The sequence below is a fragment of the Dendroctonus ponderosae genome, unplaced genomic scaffold (assembly GCF_020466585.1).
Source record: "Dendroctonus ponderosae isolate FM_Combo_2020 unplaced genomic scaffold, Dpon_F_20191213v2 Dpon_F_20191213_2, whole genome shotgun sequence".
NCBI lineage: Eukaryota > Metazoa > Arthropoda > Insecta > Coleoptera > Curculionidae > Dendroctonus > Dendroctonus ponderosae.
This window is the reverse complement of record NW_026018165.1, coordinates 5,084,773-5,110,184: the sequence shown is the minus strand read 5'-3', so window position 1 is coordinate 5,110,184 and position 25,412 is coordinate 5,084,773. Positions and strand designations below refer to the sequence as shown.

The 25,412-nt window shown below is 32.3% G+C and overlaps 1 protein-coding gene across 3 annotated transcripts in view; it reads right to left on the bottom strand.

Moving 5' to 3' along the window:
• LOC109538357 (potassium voltage-gated channel protein Shaw) overlaps positions 1–25,412 on the bottom strand; it is an 86,025-nt gene that overhangs the window by 19,763 nt on the left and 40,850 nt on the right. For all 3 annotated transcript variants that reach the window (XM_048663626.1, XM_048663627.1, XM_019905570.2), the window contains exons 2-3: positions 16,478–16,714; positions 619–751 (exon numbers count right to left, since the gene is read on the bottom strand). In XM_048663626.1, the coding sequence (XP_048519583.1) occupies positions 619–751; positions 16,478–16,668 (324 nt within the window). In that variant the 5' untranslated portion in view covers positions 16,669–16,714. The remainder of the gene's footprint in view (positions 1–618; positions 752–16,477; positions 16,715–25,412) is intronic.

Genomic DNA, 25,412 nt, shown 5'->3' with positions numbered 1-25,412 from the left:
GGTGAATTTGTAATATGCGTTAAATAATATTTCAAGTTGAGCGACGGTGATGTTGAACAGAATTTCCAATATGAAATTCCATGAATTAAATGTTGCCGTTTTGCATAAGAAATCAGGCGAGAATATCACTCGCATCAGAACTTTCTTTCAAGCCTAATAACAAATGAACTTTTCAAAATATTATTGGGGTTAAAAATTGCAATCGTGTCAAGTTTGCTGGAATGCTTTAATGCATTTATAGAAAATAATATAATTTAATCATAATTGATTTAATTAAACACGCTTCGTATAAATTGAGCACTATTAAACTTGCAATGGTAGTCTGCGAATAACATAATTAATTGCTTAATTGTCCTTCCATTAAGCTATCGATAAATTGCAGCCAACTTCCAATGTGATTAAACTACACAGGCTTCAATTTTGACCTAAAAATAATGGCTCACTTATTGCCCCATCCATTATGACGTAAAGAGCAAGCGAAAATATTCCTACCTAATTTATGTTACGACACAGTGCACCTGTACCGTATTAATATGTTGACAAATTGAGCCATATTTATTTAGGAAAATGCATTAAATTGAATAGATAGAAGATAAAACTGAATCAGTGGAAACTCACCTGGGTATCTCGGTGAATACTATAAGTGCTCCAACAACATGGTTCTACTTGATTCGAGTCTAAGCCCCAAAATTCAAGTTCTTCCTCAAAAAGTGGTCCACATACATTGGTGGGATAATGTAGTTTACCCGTTCTGAAAAACAGAATCGACATCTTTTTAACACAGGCCATACTACAATAGAGAATAACCAGTAACCGTTTAAAATAATATGTACAAACTAAACTAGTTAAATAAAAAATATCCTTACTAAGATTTTTACTGCAAATTTAAATACCCTAACTTCTGGATATGTTTAGCAGCAGGATGGATTTAGGTCACAAAAAATGAAGCCCACTTTAGTATCCAAAGTGAGGCTCAAGTTAAAAAGCTTATCCGAATTGAAACCGATCTAAAATCACGAATTCAGCCATTCACCGTCGTGATTGGATCGATTCATTCGTTAAAATAAATGATCGCGTTACCGAGTACAAAATATAATTCTCACAATAGGTATAACTTAAGAGTGTCCTGCATAATGCAAATAATTGTTCTTCTAAGAGACCCCGAGAAGTCGATTAATTTGGTTACACTCATAAGAAACTCACTATTTGAATTTTAAACAAAAATTAAAAATAAAAGGTGAATTCAAATGCAATTTGTTGACATTGATTAAAAATTGGCCTATTCGGAGACTTCCGTCGGAAAATCGTCGTAGTTTGCTCCAAATACAATTTTCAATGTATGCGGCAAATCCAGTTAGACGAACCGGATGCCTCGAGGCACTTTCACAATTTAACGCAATTCCCAAATTTTAAAATGTTTCTTCCTAAATTACGTTCTACTTATTGCTTTGCTTTTCTATTTTACACAATGTTCAGCTTGATTCTTAAGCTGAGTATTTTAGTGTATAATTCCAACCTAAGACAACATTATGCTATCGAAAAAAAGTTCTATTTGTTCTGTTCCGAACCAAACAAATAGAGCATGATAAGCAAACTTTACTATAAGAAAACAAATCCAATTAGATATCGCCGGTAGAAAAACCGCTTGCCTTCACTTGGATGATTAGATTTGCCATGCCTCTACTTTTCCTTAATTACTTGAAGCTGCAATGTACTCTTTTTAAAACGGGAATTTCATTTCAAATGAGCTATGCCAAACGCAATTTTTCTGCTATGTAACTTAATTAACAGTGCTAAAGCTTAAATAGCACAGGCCTGAGCCTTTTCAATTAGGGACACCGTTCAAAATACGGAAATATAAAAGCGAACAAATACGGAGACATGTATTGTGAAATGTGCACGGCAAAAGCGAGCTAATAGGGATCTAGTTGGAAACAGAAAAGTTGCAGATTAACGGACAAATTGTGAGCAAGCTTAAAAATTCCTTTACTGAAATATGTAATTAGTTCGTCGAATTAAAAACTGTTATTTCACATGATGATGATGGGCCGGTTTTTTGCAATGAATTTTTAAGTTAACCAGAAGTGAGCGTTTTCCGTATAGAGATTCAAATCCAGAATGTGAGTATTTAGCGGCAGTAGCCAATATTTCCGGATTAAATCTGATAGAAATGTAAAAGATGATTTGGAATAAAACTGTTCTCTACTTAGTTTTTACGCTAAACTTTTGAAAATAAAATTTATGTTTAAGAGTCACTTTGATAAAGAAAGTAATGGTTTAAGTTAGTCTTATAAAAAATACGATTTAAGTTTTACTGCAGACAATACTTTTAGTTTAAACCAACATTTTGCGAGCAATGTTAAGAACTTTTATTAAAAAGTCTTTACAGAATTTACAGAATTATTCAATTATTTGCACCAAAAAGTTGCGATCCCGTAGAAATGCTGAAAGCCACAGAGAAAGCCTTTGCATATAGACTACAGAGATATTTACCAAAAGTTGTCTTCTATGTTAAACATGTGATCCAGAATTTTTTTATAGGTTTAATAACTTTTGTCGTCTCTTACTTTCAGCCATTTGATGTTATTGTATTTCTCATTGGCTTTTTAAACAAACTTCTACTTCTCTTAAAATTCATCAAATTATTTTCAAATACTCTATTATTTTACCTAAAACAGACGAATATTGCCCATCCAAATATTTTAAAATTGCCCTTTACAGCAACAATTATCAAGTAGAGATAATAATGATCACGTGCATTACACATTTAAGATAGGTTGCAGTTGATATTATTATGAGCTTTATATTAATCAAAAACCGGGACCAAATCTAAATAACTGTTCCGTTCCGGTTTCGGTCCAAGCGAAATTTTAAGTTTAGGTTCCGGTACGGTTTCGGTTTAGAAAATATTGTCCAATTCGGTTCAGTTCCGGTTTCGGTATTTGCCGGTTAATTTCGGTTGCAAAATTTCTATAGTGGCAACGATCGAAAACAAAGATAGAGATTACTCTATATAGAGAGAGATAGAGATATAATTTTTCACACTTTTTCATTGCTTGTTGTATTCTATAAAATCAAAGATGCGGAAACGATCCACTGTATATTTAATTATAACAAGTAACTAGTAAGTTAGTATAGTAAGGAGTGAAATTAAGGTAATATTAAACGGAACCACATGGACAGAAGTAAAAAAAGCGCACAAAAAAAATTAATCTTGGTATTTGTGAAAAGTTTTTGAAGAGTTTTGTGACTAGTGCTTTTTATTCATTCCTTTTTCACTCATCAGGTCCACTATTTCGTTAATTTCTATTCTTTCAGTTTTATTTCCGTTTAAAGATTTTTCACTCTGGTTTGTGCTTTTATACTCTTCACAATATTTTGAGGACTTATAGGAAATTCCCAATAAAACATTGGGAATTTCACAAGTTTGTTGTTGGTGATCGAAAAACTAAAATAACTCAACTTAAAGAATGAAGACGAATTTTAAAGAAATAAATTTAAAAGCAGTGTATAAACGTAGGGTGTTTGTTCTTTGCATGTACGAGTATAACTCGGGGCTATAAGCCTTTTCTTGTTTTTTGTTCCTCTTTATAAGAACTTAAAATAATTTTAATTTAGTTAAGGGCTATAAATGAACCATCTGACGAAAATTCGTGCTGATTAATTTATTTTAAAACTTTTTGCTGTGAATTTGTATGCTTTAAAAATGCTTCCATTTAATCGCTTAATGAAGAACCAGATGATTTCGTTTCCATGTCGTGTTGACCAGGGTCAGACTCAGAATTGGAAGAATTGGACTTTTTCAAGACCCTCAGTCTAGTCCATAACGACTTGAAATGTGCTTTTACTCTTCTACTTGATTGTTGCCTAAAACTTCCTTATACCGAGGGTCCAAAAATATCCCAGCACAGTATCACTTCATTATTTAACAGCATAACTTCTCTTTCCTCCATTCCAAGAAGCCGTGTTCTTTAATGACAACAAAAAACTTATTATTGACGACTAGCGTTAGAAAGATAATTAAAAATTCACATAAAAAATAAATAAAAAGTCAAAAATACAAGAAATTGACAGGAAACAATTTAAATTATTGTATTTACTTATCGAATTATATATTTTGACATTTCCCTAACCATCCTTGAATCTGAAATTGGCTTCCATTTTTTGTTATCGAGGGACAAATTTCCTTCAAACATTACAGTATTTCGGTTCCGGTTCAGCCCTTAACAGTACGTCAATATAAAATATGGAATCATTTTCGGTTTCGGTCCAGAAAAAATAACCGATTCCATTTCGGTTTTGGGGCCATATCGGTTCCGGTCCGGGTATTAATATTGTACCATGGATGGCCGGGTATCAAACTCTTTCTTCTGCTTCCAACTTTTATTCCACTCGGTACAACTTTAACTACGGAACAGGAACAACCTAACTTCTAAATTACCGTCAACTTCACAAACAATAACAGTAACAGGCGGAAAACTCGCTCTTCCGACTCCCGGAGTTTAACCTCTTCTGCACTCGGACGCTGCTGTCACTTCACTCCTCTGGTTCTCGTCGTTCGCTTATATAGTTTTCTCCAGGTATCCCAGATAGTTCTCGAAATCTCCAGAACAGGTGCGAAACTTCCCGCTTGTCAGTGTCATATTTGACAGTTAATGGGGCCCAAATGGGGCTCCCATTTACTGAAATACCATGAATTTCGATCCCCCATTCCACACGTGAGTACCCCAGACCATTTCCGTTACAATATTAAACAACGGGAAACTTACATATTTTCTAAATGTTTGGACAATTCTTACTGCATTTGCGTAAATAAATATAAATCGGAATATCAGAGTTAAAATGTATAGTGCTATTTATTTTCGGTTAGAAACTTTGAGCTGCTAAGAATTGAAACAACGACCGCAAAATTATATGAATGGTAGGCTTTACCTCATGCTGATTATGTTTTATTATATCAAAATATTAATGACTATGGGATAAAGAATTTTAAGAAAATTACTAGATATGAAAAGTCGATAAAATAATCTAGATAATAACATTTTTAAATTAAATATGTCATTTAAATTTCGTTAAACACTTGGTATTCTGAAAAGTAAGTCGTTGTAGAAAGTGGTTTTTTTATTTTTTTGTGCCAAAGTCTGAGATATAGAACTGAAATACTTTGCAAATGTAAATGATGAAATTTCGATTAAATGATGTGTGCGGAGGCAGCAGCGTCGAACAACAGCATAGTCAAAAGCAAAAAATATAATTGATTTTTACTAATTAATTGAAGTGCATGCGAAATAATGGCAGCTCAAGTCCAGAAAATGGGACTGAGCACAACAACTATTCTTGGGCATTTCAACTTCAAGAACATTAATCTCCCGCTATATGTCACTAACAATCACAGCGGTTGTCAGCATGCAATGACCCATTTACTTGTTTATACGAATGTACATTCTTCTTTCTCTGAAGTTTCGTCCGATTTTTGTTTTGCTTTGGTCCAAAATAAGCAGCGATTTATATTTAATACAGATATACCTACTCGATCTATTAGTGGTTAGTATATGCAGCGATTCAATATTTCTTAAAATGGATTTCATAGTGTGTAATAAAAATCACCTTATGTACGCTAATATAGCCATTAAGTTAGTAAAATTAAATACATTTAATTTCCCCAAGTGCCAGCGACCTCGATGCAGTATATCTTCTGTAACCCAATAACGATTCCTGCAGAATTATCCCATGCGCAAAAATTAATATTCACCTTTTGACCTTTCTACTAGTGAAAGCAGGTATGAAAGCATGTTTAACTAAGATTAATTAGGTTTAATTAATGAAATTTCAGTAACAGTTAAAAAATTAATTATATTTTATAAATTCAAAGCTGAATACGAGTTTCCGTTTATAAGCAGTTATAATAATGCTTTTCGGGCAGGCACTTAATCATTATCCCCTACCTAATTTTTAGCTGATTCAATTTAGCAAGTCGTCATTTAAGTAGATGTAAATTTTTAAATCAATTATACACACATCGTTTATGCAATATTTGCCTCTATCAAACTCAATCAGCTTCTTAAAGAAAATTGACATGACAATCCCTTAAAGTATGCAAATTATATTCGTCACTATGCTGCCCTAGAAATTTGACTAAACATCAGATTGGCTCATTTAATTAAAATAGCACCCAGGCACCGATCAATCTAAATTCTCGGATATTAAAATAACCACTATGAGAACTAGAGTTTCAGTTAGGAGTCAATTTAGAAAATCTATGTAACTTAGTCAATAAGCCTGAAAACACTAGGGGCTTTCGTATTCTGTATTTAGAGGTGTTGTAAAAAGCTTCTTGGAGATTACTGAAAAAATTATATCTCTCTTTAAATTGTGATATTTTGACAAAAACTGGACTGCGCTAAGACCAGGCAACATCGTCAAAAACTAAATTATGCCTCATTAAAATTTTTTATTTTTTACTTAATTGTAAACCTCGAAATGCATTAAATTCTGCGTTGATAAATAAAGCCTAAAGATTAGTTGCCAAGCTTAAAATTGACTAGACCTTCTCACTGATTAATTAGATTTTATAATAATATTGTAGGAATTAATTAGTAAAAATACTGTCAATTTTGCTGGTAAACCGATCATAAAACACTGCTTTTGTTCCTTAAAATTATGTTGTAATATAAAGATTTTTGTCAATCAACCTCAGGGGACATTAATATGACAACCTGAATTTTATTACCAGCGCTCATTTTCTAAGTTATCCAATGACTTTAGGTAATTTCTCACAGGAATAGAGTGAAACGAAAATAAATTGTCTCTTGAGGAGTAAATTCCAAACTAACCTGTTTCGGTTAGCTTAAACATTCCTTTCTTCATTTCCCCACTGACCACCCGTTAAGTTTTTCAAATTAATATTAAAATAAGAAATAAGAGATTAAATGGATTTTTGTGGCAAGGCAAAAACGCAGTACTCTAAAAAGATTGATTAAAAAAATTGAGGTCGTTTTTTGATGTAAATAGTATTAATAAACACCTCACTTAAACACGGTATTTTCGGAACGCACATATAAGTTAAATCGGGTTTTTTTCTATCTCAAAGGAGTGTTTTTAAACTGCGATCCGCTGCCGTTTGAGCTATAAAGGCGCCAATCTAATTAAAAACGGTGGCTTTTTGACTGGTGTCTCAATAATTGAAATGGATTGAAAATTTAATGAACAATTCATTATCATTTAAATATCTCGGTTGATTGGATTTTCTTCAGTGTGTAAACACCTGCTACCTTGCTTTCATTATCATTTAGTTTTGAAAACTTAAACCTACTAAAACCTATGTAAAACTGCAACCCGAAAAGTTATAGAATTTAACTGATGACAATATTTAATTAAGTGAAAATGTAATCTACCTTTTGTATCTTAAAACGCCACTCTTCAAAATAAAACTAAACAACATTTAAAAAAGAGAATGTACGAACATAAAAACAGTCTGAGAAATACTAGTGAAAATAAAACAGCATTAACACAATATGCACACCAAATGTTACATAATTTTGATTTTGACAATGCAGATATATTAATTAGAGAAACAAATGATCATAAAAGAAGAATCCAAGAAATGATACAAATAAAAAAACATGTCAAAGCAGTAAATTTCACATCAGATACCGACAACCTTAGCAACATTCCCCAAACCCTAATAAAGCCATAAGTATGGAACACCCGGTACACTAGTGAAAAATTAAAACTATGTCTGCTTATCTCAATACATGCATACCAGTTTCGCAAATGTAGAGAATAATTCAAACAAACTCAAGCTTTTCAAGAAGGCAAACCTGCAAGACCTAAAAGGAAGTTAATTTTTACCAATCATGAGGTAAATTTTTCCGATGTTTTGCTCTCCCAGAAGAAAAAATTTTTTTTCCTCAAAAACTGATGAATGTTTTAACACTTTGTGAATTATAAATTTTATACAACATGTTTTAATTGTGAATTGGTGTTTGTAGTTGGTGTAAAGTTTTAAATCTTATGATGGCGCTGTTGTCTCGCCGAAACGTAATGAAATAAACGATGTTTCAAAAATTTTTACTTCACACTTTGACTGAAACCCAGGACAGATAGGAATATCATAACAAGTACACGCAGTCAGGAAAATAAATCAGAACTTCAAAATAAATAATTTGAATAAATCTTCGCAATTTTCTTTCATTGCTAGAGTTGTGACGCTGATGAATGCATAGATTTTCTCGTTAAATAATTTTCCAACATATTTTAGACAGAAATCTTTCATAAATTGTTGTGTTATGAGACGATCTGAAAATCGTTACTGACCTGAAACTTATAGCAGTTCTTTTCAACAGAGCCGTGTTTACCTACTCAAGAAAATATTAGGTTTCAAGTAACTTTGTTTACAAAATGGAATGGAGCTGTTCGATTTTTGCCGAAAAATCTCCAATTTGTTTCAAACCACGGTGTAACAGTACATGAGATAGGTAATTTTACTCAAATAAATGCGTCAAAAAACATTTTAAATTAGAAAGTCACAACCCTAAATGCAGATACAGACAGATGAAAGCAAAATTTCCAATGCAAATACGTGAATACACGGTCATGAATTTGCAGCATCAAATAACTAGTCGTAATGAACAAATGATCACTTTGTAAACGGTCTCTTTTGTTCCTAGGCCGAAAACAGGTAATATTTTTATTTATTTATTGTTTTTGAGTACCGTCGACTTCGAAGGTGGTCATTATTGCCGCTTCCCACATTAACAAACTGGATAACTTAAATTAAATTACGAGTGTTAACACCTTGAATGATGGCATAATTTAGGATAAAATATAGAAATAAAAAATCGACAAAAGGTGTCACTGAAAACTACATGTACAAAAAATAACGAAAACTAAAAGATCAGAAAGTTTCCATTCGTATACTTCTGAAAAATCGTGAAAAGGCTATGACAATAATTTGGTAGAAGCGTTTTACGGAAGGAAACACAACTCATCTTACATAAATTTGTGGTTCGTAGTGTGATGAGTTAAAAATAAGTAAAGTTTATTAAAAATTTAGTGAAAGTTAAGGTAATAACAATCGAAAATAAACCAATTGTTCGAATTGTAAATATCACTTATTAGAAAGTAAAAAATGTAGCAATTTACTTGTGGAAAAAAAGTTTCACACTTTCTGAAAAAGATACATTTTTCGGCATACAACGGAATTTAGAAATTTTTTATTATTTTAGTGGCAGAATTAACAGTTCGACCAGTTAAAAAAAACAGTTGCTTTTTCGTAATGAGTTAATCTCGACAAGAGCGTTAACTAAGTGATTTTGCAGCTTTTTTGCGGTTTAAAACCGTCCTAATAACATCGATATTGTTGCTAATATAGCTTATGGCTGCAAATAAAATAGGTATCAATTTAAAAGACACATGACAGTATTTTTGTTGTACCGTACGGCAAAATCTCATTATGAATTAGACAAGAATAAAATAAAAAATAATTTAAAACAGGTGTTTAGAGCTTAATATTAAGTGCAAGTTGTAAATGGAAAAGTTTCCTGAACGAGATCCAGTTCAATGAAAGTGAAATTTTAGTCTCTAGATGCGAAGCTTAGAATGTTGAAATTAAACTGAGGATTATGCGACAAACTTGTTAATCTTATAAGAATTAGTTATTTCCAGAACCGAGCTAACTGAATTCGTTAAACCAACGCCATTTCGCGGAAGTATGTTAGAAACCTTATTAACCTGAATGCGTAAATAAATGTTTTTCTTCGGATTTAGACTATTATATTGACGGATATAAGAAAATGTTTGTATTAAGAGTGGGGGCTACATTTTAAACTTAGTGCAATTAGATTTTTTCAGGTTTCTCTACACAGTCTGTTTAAGACGATTTTTTATAGTCGGAAGACGCCGTAGCTTGTGCGCTGAGTAATAATGCCAAATATAAAACTAAAAAAGATATAGACACCAAAACTAGAGAAAAAATGAAAAAGTATTCCTTCAATTTGAAAAGCATTCTTTAAAACTGATTGTCTGCCAGTAGGGTTGCCAAATCTCCGGTTTTTGACCGGAGTATTAGGTTTTCTTTCATAAGCTCAGGTCATAAATATTTTGTCAACTGGATTAGAATTTCTCCGGTTAAAAAGCGAAAAGCTGTTAGGTTATACATTTTGTTATTTTTTAGTGGTGGATGAAATAGCAAATACAGATGCATAGATGCATTGCGAGTAATCACGAACTAATCGACAATTATCGATCGTCGGTTAATAATAACATCTTTAATTTTTGGTGCCGGGTGTCGGGTCAGAGGATACTGTTCGTAACGTTCTATTTCGTCAGCCAACTACGGTAAATATAATTCTGTGTTCGTACATTTGAAAAACAATTTAAATACTCCTGTTTTATTTGCTGAACATTGCAGTTTACATGTTATGCATAATGAAACATAGTTTAAAATTATTTTTTTTTTTAGTTTTAACGTTGAAAACTTAGTTTTAAACATTTTTTAGTAAATTTTCGTCGATTGCCAAAACTGTAAAGGAATTAAAACAATTTTTTTAATTTTTAGAATGTGAATACATCCAACTTTTGCCGTATGTGTCCACTAGAGGTGTGCTAAACGGTTATTTTTCTGTAACCGGTTACAACGTTTCAGTTTCACCTTGGTAATAGGTTTCAAAATGCGATTCCAAAAGGAACATGTTGCTTTTTAAAATTTTCATTAAAAATGCAGAATGATGATAGTAGAAATAGTGATGATATACAGGGTGACCCGTAAGCTCATGATCAAAACGCTACTGCAATATTATTTGGATTAAAAGAGGACGATTTGACCTAACTTTTATTAACAAAACATGTCTGGCTCCTCTGCTATTGATGGTCAAAGTTCTTCAAAAAATTGATCTTTTTTGAAATATCAGGAGATGGGTACGATGTATTTTGGTGAAACTCGCTCTGAATTTGTTGTTATGTAAAACTCATATTTTGATGAAACAATCGAGTTCATCCGTTTTGGACAAGTGGTGAATTCTTGAGTGTCGTAGTACAAAAACTACCAGAACTTTTTAGTTGGTGGATGAAATAAACTCACAATTTTGTGGTCTTTGTAAAATCGTGTAGCATTCATAGTTTTTGCGAAAAAAAATATGTCTGTTTTCTAGCCACTTAACAATGCTAGACCTTAACTGCAAATATGCGCCGCGAAAACGCGTACGCTTTCACGAAGTTGTCTTCGCAAAACTCTAATACTTTGACCATGTCGGTCACTTCTTCATTAGAAACGGTCATTCAAAACAAATTTGTGAGATTGATTGGCAATTATTTTATGCCTCGTATCACGATATTTGCAGTTAATATCTAACATTGTTAAGTGGTAAGAAAACAGAAATTTTTTTTTCACAAAAATTATGAATGCTACAAGATTTTACAAACAGCACAAAATTGTGATCAAATAATTAGTGCATCAGCCAAAAAAAAAATTAGTTTGATTTCATCCACCAAATAAAAAGTTCTGGTAGCTTTTGTACCACGACCCTCAAGAATTCTCCACTTGTCCAAAACGGATGAACTCGATTGTTTCATCAAAATATGAGTCTTACATAAGAACAAATTCACAGCGAGTCTCACTAAAATACATCATACCATTTTCCCGATATTTCGAAAACGATAATTTTTTTGAACAACTTTGACCATCAATAGCAGAGGAACCAGACAGTTTTTGTTAATAAAAGTTAGGTCAGATCATCTTCTTTTGATGCAAAGAATATCGCAGTATGCATCGAATCTTTCAGTTTTTAAACATAATAAAAATTAAGGGAATAGTATTACTGTATTTATTTTTTCACCGATTATCAAACTATCTCAAAAATATTTTGGTAAAAAATATAAAGCTCATTTTGCTCGACCTCCGGTCGTAGGTTTTTTTTTCTATTTGGTAACCCTGATCTATATATAACTATCTGTACTAACTCTAATCTCAGGTGCTCGTATAACTTGGAATTAATTCTCACAGAAATGTCAATCCTCATAAAAATCGCACTTGCAGCCAATTTTCGGATTTCATATGGCGAGTTAATAAAAGCCCAGACGTTTTAAAAACAGCCATAAACTTAGCGTGTTATTCCAAATACATCATGGGCTGCTAAGAGAAGCACTCTATATTATTTGTCAATTTGTTCTCCGTTTTCCCTTTCTTGGCTTCACTTCATTTGCGTTCAATGATCCTGCCTGAAAGTCTCGGCAAGTTGACGCCTTCTTATTATTTCATATAATGATATTAAACGTAATTATATCTACATGCCGTCTTGCTATGAATGCGAAATTAAAATTTTAAGCTGTACTCAAGTGAAAACGGTCTGTTTAATTAGGTTCATAGCAATGCACTTAAGTTCAATGTATCTTAATATAATACTCAAAGTTGCCCATAATGTTGAACTTGGCTTATGTGGTAAATTGTATTTCCAAGTTTTCAGAAGTTAATTTTAGAACTTGCGGATAATTAGCAATCTAAGTAAATATTTCATGAATGTACTTGTAAACTGCTTCTCGTGCTGTATTTGCTTCCTCAAAAGCTGTTACTTCTAGTCTGAAATATGCATGTGGTTAGGTTGGGACAGAATAAATTAACTAATATTTTAATATGCTTTAAAAATTGTTATTCAATTATGGATAAAGACCATTTTCAGACACATCACACACCTCATCACAGAGCAAAAAAACTTAATACAATCTCGAGATTTGAAACGGATGAACGTGTTGAAACTGCATAAAATGGTACAATACATATGATTTTTACATAACAACAATTAATAATCTAATTCAAGCTAAATCATGTCCTATTTCGTATCCTTTGCACAATTTACACACAATAAACATTAGTCACTTGTGGCATAAAAACCGCGGATTCAATGATAATTTAATCGTCTTAGACAATGTAAATCCCGTTCTTGTAGCCTGGTTTTCCGCAGTAATAAGACTCGCAATAAATTTCACTTACATGAAAGGGTGCAGAATGAGATCATATCTATTTGATGAGGGTATGGGAACTGTAAATTGCAATGGCTTTGATATATACTGGCTGCTGTTGATACATATAACAATATGGTTGGGCGAGAAAATTATTGTAGCGTTAATATCGTATGTGTGTTAAATTAAACAGAACGAGGGAGTGCTGTTTAACTACATAAATCCCGAAAGAGCTGGATCTGTTCAAGTCAGAATTATAGTTTGGATAAAATCCGATATAGCTAAAAACAAACTTTACATTTACTTATCCTCATAACTTCTCAATTTCAGCGACGATTTTTCACTATTAATTTTTAATGGACAAACCAAAGGAAGCGACAGAATTTATTAAGCCAGTTTCAGCGATGCCGGCAAAGTTTAAAGTGTGGGAAATATTTAAGTTTTGAAGTAAACCCTCTGAGGATTCATTGCCAAGCTCCGTCGATTTTCTGATCTTCAAGCTGTGGCTGCTTTCGTCATTGTTTGTATCACTGAACTTATATGACTTAATTATTACTCGTCTAGTCCTTAGTAGACGTTTTACGAATGTTTTCCCATTAGGGAATATTTACTACGTACTCCTCCGTACATTCTTCATTGTTTTAAGTGCAGAATTGAATGTAATAATAATATGTAGAAAAGTTATTCAAAGTCGTTTTAAATATTGCACAATTTACTTCCATGCTGTTGTTCACCTTACCAGAATTTTAAATTGTACACGTAATTCAAGTTTTTGAACTACCACATCAATCGCAATATTTTAAGTTCTACTTTTGGTTAACCCTTCAGTAATAACGTACGGTCCCATAGACCGACTTAACGGGGAGATGCAATTTACGCGCACAATTTTTGAGGTGAGGAGGCGCGCTTTTCAGTACCTTCCAGCAATGTTATTCTCATCAGTTTAAGTGATTTAGAAGCGAGTGATTTAGTGCGGGAAAATTGAGAAATACGGTCAGTGAGACCGACGTTATTAATCACGTAACAAAATTTCTTCAGATTTAAGAATATACTGTGGTTGTATTTTTGCATGTATTTTATTAACAAATAGTTATTTCTAGAGAAATGTCTTACGAGGCAAATCAAGCAAGACTTTTACAGCTAGTAGAGGAGATAAACCGTTACGACATCATTCTGTGGATGAGGATGGACCGGGCAATGTAGAAGAATTTGTGTGTATGTAAATACTGATACTCAGCAAGAATTGACGGACACCGAAGAGGACAGCGCTTATGTGCGGATGTTGGATTTCAGCAACAATGCACCTTAGTTTCGTACATTCCTCGACGTAACAAAAATTTACTACTTTTATCTACTTTGCATCACGATGAAACCGGAAAACCGGAATTTATTATGGCATATAATACAACAAAAGGTGGTGTGGATGTCGTCGATAAACTTTGCGCTACTTATAACACCGCACGACATACAAGAAGGTATACAACGATATACAAGGCCTATGGTAGTGTTCTACAGTGTCCTAAATGTCGGAACCATAAATGCTTTTATTGTATCTAATGCAAATAATAGCACATCCCAAATATGTCGCAGTCAGTTTTTGGAAGAACCGGCAATAAATCTAATTGATGAGCATCTGAAACAAAGATCTGCCAACCAGCGTCTCTCTAAATTAATGAGACTGGGGTAAAAGAACTTTTAAACTTACCTAGTGATGATGTTGCACAACAAGAAAATCGTAATTTGATACAACGATGTTTTTATTGTTCTTCGAAAAAAAATCTAAAAACTAAATACAGCTGCACAAAATCTGGAAAATGTATGTGCTTAGAGCATTGTTTGGTTATTTGCCAAGACTGTAATACTTAGAGTAACATAGACTTCGATTTATAATTACATTTTAATTGAATAACAGTGAACAACTTGGACTTATATGTTTTAACAACAAAGCCAACATCAGTTTTATCATCATTTTATTAATGACTATTTTTTTATTTTAATGTACGTAGAATAGGTTTTTGTACAATTATAAGTAAGTTGATCAAGTTAACCTTTATTTATTTAATCCTTATCAACTTTATCTGTACGTGATAAATAGCGCAGGTCTATTATTATGTGTAACGTAATTGTGGATCTCTTAGACCGACGTTAATATTCTTGTCATAAAATCCTACGTTGTTACTGAAGGGTTAATATCCCAAAAGTAAATGCACCTAGCAATTACAGAATAACAGAGAAAATAAAATGAAAATTTCTGTAGGCCGTTTTCCCAAAAGCGGATTTTCATTTTTCAATTGGGAGTTTGTTTGGGGGATTGTAAATATTTAGGAAGCTTTCGAAATAATAACAACGAAAATATTAAAATAATTTACACGTTGCTTTTTAACTAACTGATTATTATGAGAAAGAGATACTTTAGGAACTGAGAATCTTGTCAAGCTTATACTTATTTTAGCAGGTAATTGAAAAAAGGAATAAATTACTGTAACGGATTGAAATATATGCTAAGTGTGAAGATATCAATTATTAATTTATTGGTTAAAAGTCAAAATTTTTGGAGGTGCAAATTTGTTTCCATCCAATAACATATCTATATAGTTTTGGTTATAAGTAGGAAATCGGAAAAGTAAAAATTGTACTGTTTGTATTATTAGTTAGTATTATTTGATGCAACTAATAGTGCTTGAGCCTTAAATACTTTTATAGAAATTTACATCGAATCGACTTACACTTTGTACAGACCGAAAATATTTCAAAAAATATTGTTAACAAATTACAAAAAAAAAACAATTAAAATAACAAATTAATCTTAATCTATATACTAATGTGCTAATATTTCAGTTTGAGTTTGACTTATTTAATTAATAAAATGTAATTTACTCCAAATTATCGATCAGTAAAGTGTAGCTGAGAAGTTGTTTTACAAGGGCTCATTTATTTGTTCTAAGTATTCAAATGAAATATCTTATTCTTATTATCAATTCCCAATTAGACGGCTGCATCTATTTCAACTTCTTGCCCAAAGTTTGGGTCTAATTACCTAACTTCTCTCTAAAGCATACTTTAGACTTTAGAGGAATACGTGTTATTTCTCGATGCTTCCCAACTTCTAAAATTAATCACAATGTGGTGTTGATACCAATTGACATAGAATCTGAGTATTGCGTCGCACTGATGTCTTGAATAAATTAATATACTGAAAACTTGAACATAAGTTACGACTAAAGTATTCTATTATAGCAAACCTGTAAGACCTGAACTTGCTTTAGCGAGCGATAAAGTTCACACATTAAAATTTCAAAAGAACGTCAAAAGCGAAATCAAATCTTCACACTTTCAGGTTATTTTCAACAAATATAGATAAATTTCAACATTTTCTTCAACTTAGCAGCGTGAATCAGTACTTCCTTTCACGACCGTTCATAATGATTCTTATAAACTGGACAATTCAAGTTAATCTACATTCTGTTCAGCAGAATCGACAACAGTTTGCACTATCCATTTTTTCCATTAACAGCACACTTACCTGTAATAATTTAAAATCTGTGCAAACACCCCGGGATGTCTATCGAAGAAAAACTCGTTGAGAACCGGATCGTAATTTGCCAGAGCTTCCGTAAGCCTGGATAGTCGAGTTGCTGGAATTTTTTTCAGAGTTGCTTTATAGGTTTCGTAGCGAATCCCGCCAACGTTTAGGATTATCCGATCGCCATCCATTCCACCATTTCAGAGTTGTCCGATTTTGTTTTTCGTTGAAGCTGGTCTGAAACGGGATATAAATTAAATTCTAAAGTCAATTGCGACAAATCTGATCTATTAGTAGATATTATTGAGTCCCTGATTAGAGCACAGTTTGGAAGTTTATCGGTTGTGCCACTTTAAAGTGCACGTTTTATTTTTTATTGGCACATAAATACGGATAGTAAAAACGACAAAAAAATATGTTCATTAGTATACCTTAATATTGAACGCAAAGTGTTCTCACTTTAAAAGGCCATTAGAGCACAATAGTGGAAGTTTCAGCAATTTACAGTTTCCTTTTAATATATCAAAGTAAACGGAACACTTTGAATTGCGAACATTCCACGCTTTTTAGTCTATAACGATATTTACTTTCCTTTGTCTTCATAGTTTACATTTTGCTGTCTGCAATTGAAATTGTGTTAATGATGCACGATTAGAACTTCCCATCGGCTTTTGAAGTTTAAACTAAACAATAAACGCAATAACTTACATGTTACAGGAATATAAATACATGCCGTTTCTCATTCAGCACGTTTTATGTCCAAATGTAACAGAAAATAATGTAGACAGAGAACGATTTTACTTTTTGTAAGTTGTGTTAAACTTTTAATAAGAACAATGGAAAGTTACATCGCCACAATTAACACAAACATGAAATTATTATTTCTGTATATAAAACTTAACTTATTATTATTGAGGGCACGTGAAAGTTGGAAATAAAACCTTAAAAACTTCAAGTAATTTGAAAATGCTTGATGAAAATATTGGAATGGTTAAATAAAAAAAAATAAATCAAACCTTATTTACTGGCTTGATCAAGAAGCAAGTTTTGAACCTGACGTCAACTGTACTTAATGTATAAGTAGTTTTATGTTCCTAACCGATTCAAATTTGCGTTAAAACTTCGGTAAGTTGGGAAACTCCCAGAGATACTGTACTTTGCCATTTATCACTTGGCGATTCAAAATTTTAGATCTAAAGCTAGAAAATGCTTAAACAAATCAGTCACATTAAGCTAATTCCGATAAACATTACGGAAAAAATTATAAAATGTTAACCAAACCGGCGAATTTATTACTGATATCGTAACATATGTACATTATGAACACAGGATTAACATTAGAACTGGAATAACAAAAAATTACAAAAATGACTGTAATTATCAATTAATTAGTCCAATTAAAAAGTAACTCAATTAATTTAAAAAACGAATTAATATCTCAATAAAATAAGCAAAATGTGAAGATAAAATCTACAGATCGATTGCAACTTTTATAGTTTTGATCATTTGAATTGTTAGTACGCGAACGAAAAACCTGGTAAGCACAACCTAAGACGATTAGGCGACAAAACGTTTTCAAAGGCATTGTGAAACTGATAACGGATAATTTAAGTATTAGTGACTTCTTATGTAATTTTCCAAATAATTTGTTGAGGATTCATTCGATGTAAATTTTGTGACGAATTGAAAGTAATTTCTGATACCTACTTAAAGAAATTATCAACTCATCTTACTACTAGAATCTTCACTTGAAATGTAAAAAATTAAACGACATTCTATTCTCCACTATTTAATATTGAGTTTCAGTACGAAAATAAACTTGTTATTCATGCAGTATTCTATCTTGACGTGAGACTAGTTAAATAAATAAAAAAATTTTTGACTACTGATTAAAAACAAATTGTGTGGAAAAAATAATATTTGTGCTCAATTTGTTTAAAAATTCATCGTTAAGATTTCAAATTTATTCTGAACCACTTACTGCGGAAAATTGTGACAGCCGCACGCTATACGGGAGGAAAATCAATAAGAATCTAAAGATACAATTTCCTAATGCCTGGAGAACATTGGAAACTACAGCAAGCAACCACTTTTATAAATCTTTGAATTATTTTCTGAACATCGTTATTAATAATCAGTAAATCTAGGGAAGAATGCATTCGTAATACTTAATTAATTCAGCCGAATATATTAAATGCATTATTGTATTGACTACAAACTCCTTGGATGCAAATATAAACAGATTTTTGCTTTCCTTCGTTATTTACAAATTTATTTACTATATGTTTGGATATAACCATTTGGTCGTCGCATTTTCGAATTTAATTTCGGAACTCACTTTCGAGCCATACTTACTAAATCTGTTCATTTTCCCAATAGACGCATTAAGCAATCCCCTATGTTCCGTTTATTTTTTGTTTCATAGCCAGTAAATCCTCGCTTGTGTGTGTTCCTGTGAAAGCCAAACAAACTACATTCTCACACTGCCCTTTTCCTTACCTTCCAAATTAAACCGTTCAGCCTGATAAAGGTAAATCGCCGAATTGTTTTATTCGCAAAAATGTGGGTAGGTATATTCGAAGCGAAATTTCATGTTCAACACGCAAGATAAATGCCCCAACAAAAAGAAGTCGCATTCGGTATAACTCTCTACCTATTGCCGAGGTAAACAGATCTGCAAACTTTTCAACTGGGAAATTACCAGAAACAGGTAGACTAAGCTGTGGTGCCTATTAAATAGCAGGACTTTCGGAGCAAAAGTTTGCCGTTGCCGACCTATTCGTTTTAATCTATTTGTGCAGACATAATAACTGAAAAGGGCCGAAGAAGTATTGTCATATTTCGGTGTAAGTGAGTAAAGGGAATTTACGAATAGCTGGAACAATACAAATAATTTTTTTATACAAAAAAACTTTATTTTATAAGAATAATGTCATAAATTTCTAGGTAGACAATCAACACTTTTTCCACTGAACTATGGAAATACTAAAACTTGGGACACAATCAATGTGGTTTTATATACAGAGCGGCAAACATATTTTAGAAATTTGTATTTTGTCTTAAAATTTAGGGTTAATAAATTAATAACTTGTGTCTTTTTATATAAAGTACAAAATTCATATAAAGACTTAATATGTGGTCCATTATCTAATCCTACTACACACTTTCATTATTTATACAATACTTACATTACTCTTACTAATTAAAGTCACATTTTTAAATACATTTCATTTTCTAATTGTAAATTTCTCTTACTGCTTGGCCCTAAATGCTTCGCACTAAATGATAGATTCTCCATTACATTTTGACGAGGAAGTCGCTTTTTGCATGAACAAAGCTCTAGTTATCAATTTGCAATACAGAATATAAGAACATTCGGTCTTTCCAAAGACCCGATATATTGAGGCAAAAATGAAAAAATAATGGTTGTTAAATAAATTCGCCATCCTTGTTCAGAAAATATGCCACAAAGTACAATGTCCAAAAAGTGTTTGTCAAGTTTATCTTTTAATTTGGTATTTGGTGGCAATGGTTTTGAAAATCGATTGGCTTTCTTCCATTGTGGTAGTTGTTTGTAATTGATTTTTTTTCGCCTGTACTTTCATCAAATAGAAGAAATAAATTAAACTTGAAATATGACTTACTATACTAATCCACTATACGACAAATTCATCAGAAATCCCAGGCGCCAATTAACTCTTTTACAAAAGGTACAAAATATTTACAAAACATGTAAGTTATATTTAGGAAACAGCATTACACCCCCAAAAGATATGCATATATTTTTTTTAAACATCTAAACTTTTACCGACATCCGAATATCTTGTATTTATCAGGTAGTTATATTTTCCGGTATTGTAGATATATTTGATTTAGAGTGTCTTCTTAGCGGTGTAAACGCTGCAATTAGCTTAAAACCGCAGAAATTAAGCAGACGTTAACTTATTTGGAACTTGCTATCAGTTTTATCGCCAAGTGTTCAAATCCCAACTACGCGCAAAGTTCTTAATTTTCAAGTCTGGTATTAACTCAACCAGAATATTGTAAGAGCTATTGCCTTAAACATTAAAAAGAAGTCACTTGAATATCAAAGCCAAAATTGAAGCTTCTTTTTATCCTCCCCTAAAACAATATTTTTAAGTGGAAGTAAAAATGTCACCAAAAATTACCATTATTAATTACTGGCTAATTTATGGACATACCAAAATCCTCTGTTTGTCTGTTTTAATTCCCCATTGACATAAGCTATAAATCATCTCAACGGACAGTTGGATCTAGTTGGAGAAGTGCCAATGCCACCAACGAGAGCATTACTCTAGATAATGAATCTTGAAATTCAATTACCGTCTGTTTGCTTCCATCAGGATTTAACTGTTTACAATGAGTTAGCCAACTGAATATGTCTAAGTATTTTTTATTTAAACAAACATTGAATTCATAACTTGCCAAGGTATGACACACCAGTTTATTATAAATTCTATTCTGGCGGGATTAAAGCACATAACTCAAGTAAAATGTACCACGCAGATTTTTCCCGATTCATCCTATTTTCGCAAAGTTTAAAGTAATAAAAACTGACAAAATCCCTTCGGAGTCGTTAAGCGAACGATATTTTTTTGAGATTAGTCTGTAAAATTCCTACTCTAACGAGGCATTCTGCTTGTCGTAGATATCGTACAGTTCACATACACCATACTTGAAAGGGGGCAAAGGCAATGATCAAACACTTTTTACTGGAACCTTTCAAATAATCCTTGGAAATTTTGCACAATTATAAAGTCGCTTCGCAAATTCTAACCTGAAATGACTTCAATTGCTCGATTGAAAATGTTTGAGATTTTTTACTGCTAATACTGCTGCCTCGCATTTTTACTGCTAATAGCTGGTAGAGTTTTTATTATAAATAATATGTATTTGGGAATGGTATATTTCGTCTTTGCTCATTTATCGTTACTATTCAAACGTGTTAATCAGAAGAAATTGTTCACTATGTACTTTTAATGGCAGTTTTAACTCCATAATATTTTCAAATATTCATACAATTTAGTTAATGTAAAATTCATGCGCTTTTGGCCAACTGACCGCAGCACCAAATTAATTACTTTGCGGAATTTTAATTTTCAATTTCTTTTCTGTTGATTTTCAATTTACATTGCAGTAAATGGCCTTATCGCTAAGGGATTTTGCTTTGGAATTTCGTTTGCGCGAATGTCCTTTATTTTAAGAAATTGGGGCAGCAAGTTTGGTTCAAAATGTATACGGCATATCAGAAGATATCTTCGACCTTTTGCATTAAACACACACACAGGGGTGGATTTCGAGTCAGGGGGGTCAACTAGTAGAAATTCAGTCTTTTGTTGTCAATGAAATTAGAAAGATTATCGTTAGTCGACAAACCCAGCACAGGGGGGGTCATGACCTTCATCTTCATCCAGGACACCTGGATCCGCCCTTGCACACTCATAGGGCAACTTCAAAATTTGTATTAGGTGCTTTAGTGCAATTTGTGGTAACTTACGAAGTTTACGATAATTAGCAGGTATGGGAAGCTGCACAATTCTTAAACCAATTTCGTATTGCTGCTAAACTCGAAGGTTTATGCAGCTTTAAAATAGGCAGTTGGGGTTCATCTAACGTTCGCAACAACTTTCTAGTAGTAAGTTTTTCAAATATTGATATGTAAAAAATATTTGTAGAACCTTTCATAAACCGAGGCGAATGAAAAAATTACAAGTTCAATGAGCTTTGACCGACGCTTGAAATGCTACAAAAGCTGCGTCTCTTTTCACTTAAAATTCAGTCGGGGTATAAGTATGCTGATTCTAAACGCCCTGTAAAATTCCTTTTGATGGAGTGCCAAAACCATTTTTGATAAATGAATTTGATTGACTGTGCTTGAAAGTTTAAATACAAATTTTCAGGCCTCAAAGTTTTGCTATAGAAAATAAAATATCTCAACGTGTTCTACAGATTTCACTTTGAGAGGGCTACAAAGAAGTTTCCGATTAATATGAAAACTTGTGTTTTGTTTTCTGATCGTTCAGTGAGAAAATTATTAATTGGAAAATTTACCTGAGAATTCAGCGGTAATTGGAATAAGACGCCGCTTTAAAATAAAGGGGTAACCTTGAACTCAAATGTCAACACAAAAGCCTTAAACATTATTACAAAATGGTCATAAAAAGGAGTTATTTTTAAGGTCTAAGGTTCTTTTATATTTTCGTTGTGTTTGCTCAAGATAATTTTAAAACATTTTAAAATGTTTTATTAAATTTCGCCTTTGACCCAGCTGAAAAAAAAAGACAAACTCACATTTCCATGCAATAAAAAATTTCCTTCTCGGTGGTGATAATTCTAGTAAACTCCTTATTACAGTTCATCGATAAAATCTATAATAAATTTGCAAAAGCAGAGGCAGCAGAGGGAAAATATACCAAAGTTTCAAGTCACTTAACGCTGTTAACGATATTTTTAGGAAGTGCTTGTTTTTATTAACTTTAAAATACCAGATATTTATGGTTTTTTGAGTTACTTAATAAAGACAGAGAATAAAAAATGGAGAGTAAAAAATAAGAACTAATAATATTTATTAATTTCCATCATTTCAAATCAACAACAATCATTATCATAATCTCACACACTAACTTTTATTTTTCGATTTGGTTGATCGCACACGAATTTTTAGCTTAGTGTCGTAACTCTACACAATATACATTTCGTTATTCCTTTCATAAGCCAGAGAATTGCCTACCTAAAAATTTTGCGCAAAGTCACGTTCTGGATTGTCGAAAATCTGGTTTCCAGAATTTTTACAGCATCTAAATCCTTCAAATGATGCAGCGTAAAAATGTTTGCAGTTCGTAAGCTTCAACTCATGCGGCTTTTAGGCAAACAACTATCAGCAAATCGTGTAATAATGGCAACTTGCTTTGGTATTGATGAAAACTTTGGCTTCAAACTTTATTTTAAAATTTAAATCGATCAGCATTATGTTAATGTTGTTAGTGACAGAAACTTGACTGGTCAATTTCACTTTCAACTTTTTCAACATGTTTAGTGATTATTGCTGAGAAGCTGTGCGCAAACCGAACATAATATTTGGCGCTTTTTTGTAAACGGATTTTCGTAGATCGGTTTTTCATCATGAATTATAATAAAGTGTAACGTAGAGATTATCTGTATGTAACGTAGACTTATCTCTATTCAAACTTTTGTCGGTGTGATCCTCAGAGATTTCGTTACGAAGCGACTTTATTTCAAAAGTACTTATTGACAAATACTATTTTAATCGTACAATCAAAAACAAATTGTGAGCTTTTTAAACGGCTATAATTAATTTGTTCAGCATCAAAGCCAAAAAAAAAATTTCCATATGCGGAAAGGTGCAAAAACACACATTAATAACGCAGTGTTTGCCTAATATCCAATTTGTTACATGCAAGCTAATCATGTGCTGCACATTTTCAAGCTCCCGCTGCTTTGTTAGTTATTTGTTGTATAAATTGGCATTTAAATTCAAAAAATGATTAATAGCAATGTTTCCTGAACATATTGTTTAAGCTTTTGATGGCTAACCATTAGGAAAAGGATAATCCATAACTGACCATGAGTAACTAAATGGTTTTTATGCATCTGTCAGCTGTTATTAACTTTACTGAAACGGCCCTATTGGCTGTTGTTTAGAGCTAAAGTTTTAACTTGACGTAACTGACATTGAATTGAACATTCATGTTTGTTCAACGCAGACTTAGTTTTCAAGAAACAAAGAAAAAGAAAAATTTCCTCCGGCTGGAAGGTCTTAAACCTCGCGTCAAAGTTCCTATTCCTATCTGTTTCCCGGTTATTCCTTCTGTAGAGCGTGATTGTTGATTATGACACACACAACCTTAGCCATGTAAGGTTTCTTGATTTTCTTATATACTCCAAAAAACATAATTATAGCGAAAATCAATCAGTTATATTTTTCTTTCCAAGGCTCAATGCAAATCTGTTTTTTCTTAGATAGAGTTTCTTATAATAAAAAATAGTATCATTTAATATTCAATGCAGGATTTTCCGCAATCAGCTCTTTCCTTTAGTGGCTATAAAAATATTTACGTCTATTTCTAACAACATGTTCCAATTTGTCACAGACAGAAAATTGTTTAATTACAAACATGGCCCATTTTATAACAGATTATCAGAAGACAAGGTAAATCTAAACTATTTATATTAGCTGGCGCTTTCTTCGTATAATTTTCGTTATTCGCTGTACATAAAGTTTTACGTTCAAATTTGCATTGCTTAATCATAATTACGAAGCAATAAAATTTATAGTTCCATTATGCGATACATGACAAAGGCTGTATAATTGCCATTATTTAGATTATTATTTGAATCATAAATATAGTTCTGTGTATAGAAAACTAGTATAAACATCATTATTTAAAGTAGTCGTATTTGAACTGTAAACTAGGAGTTCTGAGTTGCAGCTTCAACTAACTATTCAGGCATAAATATGGGTTCTAGTACTTATACAGGGTTGCTCATTAGTGCGTCAAAGTCCGATATCTCAGTAAATATGAACTTTACAAGAAAATACGTCCTACAAAAGTTTTTCATGTTTAAAAGGTCCACATTTTAAAATTACTTTCCAATATACGGGGTGTATCATAAACGTGTGGTAGTTACCAACTTTGGTTTTTTAAATGGAACCGCCCCTTTTTTCATTCATTTTCAGATTTGTCGTCAAAATTTAAGTTAAGTTTGTCAAACGTTTTACCTGAAAAATTTACGATTTCCGAGTTATTCGTAAAAATGTGAAAGTTTTGACAGCTACTGCGTTCCACAGAAATCGATGGTGTACACTACCCGCTGCGAATTTTGGAAAACAGTTTTCAGCGATTCTAACAGAACATCATGATCTACGCGTAGATATGTTTTAAATTATAAGGAA